General features: G+C 43.3%; 1 protein-coding gene across 3 annotated transcripts in view; it reads left to right on the top strand.

Moving 5' to 3' along the window:
• The first annotated feature begins 2,115 nt into the window (after nucleotides 1–2,115).
• Nucleotides 2,116–5,362, top strand: part of LOC123162497 (uncharacterized) — a 9,698-nt gene continuing 6,451 nt past the window's right edge. Inside the window, exons 1-3 of one of the 3 annotated variants that reach the window (XM_044580274.1) lie at nucleotides 2,116–2,645; nucleotides 2,893–2,971; nucleotides 3,078–4,768. In XM_044580274.1, coding sequence (XP_044436209.1) covers nucleotides 3,087–4,529 — 1,443 coding nt within the window. In that variant the 5' untranslated portion in view covers nucleotides 2,116–2,645; nucleotides 2,893–2,971; nucleotides 3,078–3,086 and the 3' untranslated portion in view covers nucleotides 4,530–4,768. Of the gene's footprint in view, nucleotides 2,646–2,892; nucleotides 2,972–3,077; nucleotides 4,769–5,362 lie in introns of those variants that run through there. The other 2 variants (XR_006481319.1, XR_006481318.1) reach the window with 2 other exon arrangements.

Raw genomic sequence — 5,362 nt, 5'->3', positions numbered from 1 at the left:
TTGAGGTTTATAGCTCCAAGAAGGGAACGGAAGCATTGCATGCTTTTGATTCACGAGGACCTGTGTTTTAATAGGGATGGAGCAAGGGAGCTCGTGAGCCGTTTGAGATCGGGAACAGGATCCTCTAACATTGTGAAGGAAAGTCACGGTGCTACAGCGTTTGCCTAGGGTAAAATGAAGAATGAAGGTTAGGGACTGTTAGTAGGTAGTTAGTAGGTTGTTTACTGTTGGTATTTACTGTAGATATAAATACTTCAAAATTAGTTTTATTTCACCATCAATTTATTTGTATGTAATTACTATAAATGTACACCGTAGATCATCAATTTACAAATTAATTTAAATCGTTTTAGCCATAATCATATGGATAGAAAGAAGGAAAGTTAGGGCATTATAGCTTCTCTAACTTTTCTTCTCGACGTTAGAGGATCCGGTTCCTTGAGATCGACCCTTTTGATTCTTTCTTGACTCAAGATCGACTATGAAATAAATGAATTGAATAGGCTGATTTTATGTAGCTTGATCAAAAACGAGCCAATCTTCAAGCAAATCTTGATTTTAGATCGACGGCGAATTATGTTCTATATTCAAATAAAGTAAGATAATTTATTACTCCCTCCGTCCCATAATATAAGAGCGTTTTTGACACGGAGGGAGTACCTTATATTCCTATGATATGATGTGTATGTATTTTCTGTCTTTCTTTTACCTATAGGCAAACATGGAAGGCTAATTAAAAGCGCAAATTTAGTTCCCTCAACAACAACAAAAAAAGGCAAATTTAGGCATCAATATGGTAAGTGGCCAGGCCTTACACTATATCATTTTGTTGCGGTCCGTCTAGTTGAAAAAATCGCCTTACATTATTGAATTTTCATAGTCTTATCTACCCCAAAACTAGCTCAAGATTGACTGCAAACGTTACTAGTATGAGCTGAGCCGAGCTTAGTCTAGCTCACTCGAACTCGACTCGTCTACAACCCTAGAGCAAAAGATGGTATGTGCAATGAGAATTGCAAAAGGATGTTCCAGTTCGATAAGATAAGGTAGATGTTGAGCTGAATAATCTGCACAAAAAATCTTTTTCAATCGACATTGAAGGAGAAAATAATATTTGTTTTAACTGTTGATTATAGAATTGATGGGCCAAATCGAGACTTCCATTTTTAGCTGGATAATCTGGACAATAATATCTCGGCACAGAAGGAACTTGTAATTGTTTACAGAAAAGATAACTGCGTATCTCGTTCTACCATTGAACGGCAACATATATCTTAAAGAGTGTCAGGCCAGACATGTCATCTTTTTTTTCGTTCAGAAAAGTCGGCGCTGTTGCGAAAGTTTCCATCCTGCCACCCACACACGAACTACCTTATTCATCCTTCTCAGGGCATGTACAATGATGACATATGGATATAGATGCCCCATGATAAAAAGTAACTTGAGACATCTGAAGGAAATATGCCCTAGAGGCAATGATAAAGTTATTATTTATTTCCTTATTTCATGATAAATGTTTATTATTCAAGCTAAAATTGTATTAACCGGAAACATAATACATGTGTGAATACATAGACAAACATAGTGTCACTAGTATGCCTCTACTTGACTAGCTCGTTAACCAAAGATGGTTAAGTTTCCTAACCATAGACATGAGTTGTCATTTGATTAATGGGATCACATCATTAGGAGAATGATGTGATTCACTACCCCAAACAGACTTTTTCGTGACGGTTTATAAGATTCGTGAAGGTTGCAAGTGCTCCTTCAGGAACGTGCGACGTTCGTGACGTGAATGGCGTACCAAGGCGAATGGGTCGAGTCAATCCTGAAGGGCCGCATATTAACCTTCAGGAATACGAGAAGCCTTCAGGAACGTGGCCCATATACGTGAAGGGAGCCGATCCACGTCGGGAATAATATCTTGCGCATGTACGTGACGGTACACCGCCTTCAGGAACGTGGAATTTTGGCTAGGAGCGAGCAAGGCGCGCGATTTTTCCGCTCGCCAGTAGTTTTCGCGCCGGTCGTGCCCCCATCGCTGACGTGGATGGGCCCAACGCCAGGAACGACTGGTCAAAATCCCTAAAACAAACTGCTACGCGTGCCCATCCCCTGTTTTGCATCTCACTGCCCCTCCTCCAAACCTAATGGCCGCCGCCCCCTCCTCCCAATCCCCCATGGTCGCCGCCTCCCGTCCGGTGCCGCCGCACCACACAGCCGGCGGTTGACCCCGCACCGCTGCTGCTCCCCCTCCTCCAACGCCATCTCCCCCCATCGACCGCCGCCTGTTGCCCCGTCGTCGTCCAACCAATCGCCTCCGTCGCCGGCCAACGCTGCGCCGTCGACGTCCAGCCACCCCTCGTGTGCCCTCTAGCCATTCTAGCGGCGCTTTCATCCCCGACGACCGGCGCCCCTCGCAGTCTTGTAGTACAGCGCCCCCGGAGACTCGCAATACAGTGCCACTTCGATCCCCATCGACCGGCGCTTCCAGCGCCGCCCCTTCGACGTCCAACAGTCCCCCTCGTCGTCGAGCCTCTCCAGCGCCTCTGCATCGACCGGCGCGTCCTCGTCCTCCAGATCCGACTCACTTCCTCGCCCTCGGTTTCCCTTCCAGCCCAGCGCCTCCAAATCGACCAAAAAAGGTAACAGCTTGTAGACCTTTCATGTTTAGTAATAGCAGAGTTAACTAGTAACAACATGCAGGGGTCATTGTTTAGTATTTGACACTTTTCTTGAGGTAAAAGATGCTATTTCTTGTTGTTCTTTTGAAAAGATTGGCTGCAGCATCACTGGAGACTGTGATTAGTATATGATTCAGTTTTAAATAATTTGTTTTATGGTCCCAGTGCAAAGGAATTGATATTTTAGTTCCCATATGTCTATGTACAGAAGGGAAAATCAGGACGGTGTAGTTCTACGAAGACCAAGTTTGAGTGATAGTGTTGCACCGCAGCCTCTCCATTGACAGGTCCAGTGTCCACTCTTCCACATCTCGATCTATGCTTGTTTATGTAATTTCTTCATTGCCATGTTAGATCATTAACTGTTATACATTCCAAATTGTGCAATAACAGCATTATTGAATGATGGAGCGTGGGTGGATGTATAGTGGTTGGACTCACAGTAAATCAACTGATGAGTGGTATAATAAGACAAAGGAATTCATAGATTTTGCCTTCTCTATGCCAAGTGTAGTCCAGAATGGAAAGATTAAGTGTCCGTGTGCTAAATGTCGAAACTATGAGAGCAAGAACAGGGATGATGTAGAGTTAGATTTGTGTCATTTTGGTTTCAAGCGGAATTATACTGTTTGGACAGCACATGGTGAAGGGTATGTCGAAATTACAGACTATGTAGATGTTGTGGAGGCTGATCGAATGGACACTATGTTGAATGATCTAGCTGCACGTGCCCCCCCAATTGAACAACAACCAATAGCTTCAGCCCAAGCTTTCTATAGAATGATTGATAGTGTAAAAGAGTTGGTGCATGAAAATACAAGCCACTCAACTATGTCTGCCATAGCACGGTTGTTGACAATAAAGTCACAACACAATCAACCTGAATCTTGCTATAATGATACACTACAACTGATCCATGAGCTGCTGCCTAACAATTCCTCACTGCCAAAGGACTTCTATAGGTCAAAGAAATTGCTAGAGGGTCTTGGTATGCCATATCATAAAATTCATGTTTGTCCCAAAAATTGCATGCTGTATTACAAGGACAATAAGAATAAGCAAAAATGTGATTTTTGTAAGACCCCTAGGTACAAGGCTGGTTCAAAAAAGATCCCACGTAAGGTGTTGCGGCACTTGCCTATAAAAGATAGGTTGCAGCGATTGTTTGCACATGAGGAGACCGCAAAAATGTTGCGATCGCACAAAGAAACTCCTGGTAAAATGGTGCACCCACGCGATGGTGAAGCATGGCAACAACTTGATAAGGATTACCCAGACTTTGCATTAGATCCTAGGAATCAGCGAGTAGTTGTATCCACGGATGGCTTCACTCCTTATAGTTTGTCTGCTGCTTCTTATTCATGCTGGCCAGTGTTTGTGGTTCCTTTAAATCTGCCTCCTGAAGTCATAAATCGTTCTGAGTACATATTTCTTGCTCTTGTTATCCCTGGTCCTGAACATCCTGGAGCAAAACTCAATGTCCTTATGCAACCTTTGGTTGATGAATTGACTGAGTTGTGGGGTGGTGTTCAAACGTGGGATGCATATGGGAAGGAAAACTTCCCGATGAAGGCAGCCTATCTATGGTCAGTCCATGATTTTCCAGCCTTTGGAATGGTTGCTGGGTGGAGCACCCATGGAAAATTTTGTTGTTATGATTGTATGAGTGATACCAAAGCATTCCGGTTAGAAAATGGTGGAAAGGCTTGCTGGTTTGATTGTCATAGGAGGTTTCTTCCGATAGGCCATGAGTTTAGAACCCAAGCTGATGCATTTCGGAAAGACACAATAATATTAGATGAACCACCCAAGCTGATGCATTTCGGAGACGGCAGAATCATATGAGATAACTGATCCGAAGGAGTTGGAGGTTCTGAAGAAGTTGGAGAAGAGGCAAAATAATCCTGTAAATGAAGGGGAGGAAGAAGGAGAAGGAGAAGGAGAAGGAGAAGGAGAAGGAGAAGGAGAAGGAGAAGGAGAAGGAGAAGGAGAAGGAGAAGGAGAAGGAGAAGGAGAAGGAGAAGGAGAAGGAGAAGGAGAAGGAGAAGGAGAAGGAGAAGAAGAAGGAGAAGGAGAAGGAGAAGAAGAAGAAGAAGAAGAAGAAGAAGAAGAAGAAGAAGAAGAAGAAGAAGAAGAAGAAGAAGAAGAAGAAGAAGAAGAAGAAGAAGAAGAAGAAGAAGAAGAAGAAGAAGAAGAAGAAGAAGAAGAAGAAGAAGAAGAAGAAGAAGAAGAAGAAGAAGAAGAAGAAGAAGAAGAAGAAGAAGAAGAAGAAGAAGAAGAAGAAGAAGAAGAAGAAGAAGAAGAAGAAGAAGAAGAAGAAGAAGAAGAAGAAGAAGAAGGAGAAGGAGAAGAAGGAGAAGAAGAAGAAGGAGAAGAAGGAGCAGAAGGAGCAGAAGGAGGAGAAAAAGAAGAAGAAGAAGAAGCAGAAGGATGAGAAGGAGGAGAAGGAGGAGAAGAAGTAGAGGGAGAAGAAGAAGAAGGAGAAGGAGGAGAAGGAGAAGGAGAAGGAGAAGGAGAAGGAGAAGGAGAAGGAGAAGGAGAAGGAGAAGGAGAAGGAGAAGGAGAAGGAGAAGGAGAAGGAGAAGGAGAAGGAGAAGGAGAAGGAGAAGGAGAAGGAGAAGAAGAAGAAGAAGAAGAAGAAGAAGAAGAAGAAGAAGAAGAAGAAGAAGAAGAAGAAG

Source organism: Triticum aestivum, chromosome 7B (genome assembly GCF_018294505.1).
Source record: "Triticum aestivum cultivar Chinese Spring chromosome 7B, IWGSC CS RefSeq v2.1, whole genome shotgun sequence".
Taxonomy (NCBI): Eukaryota; Viridiplantae; Streptophyta; class Magnoliopsida; order Poales; family Poaceae; genus Triticum; species Triticum aestivum.
The sequence above is the reverse complement of the archived record's forward strand: the minus strand, read 5'-3'. Positions and strand labels throughout refer to the sequence as shown.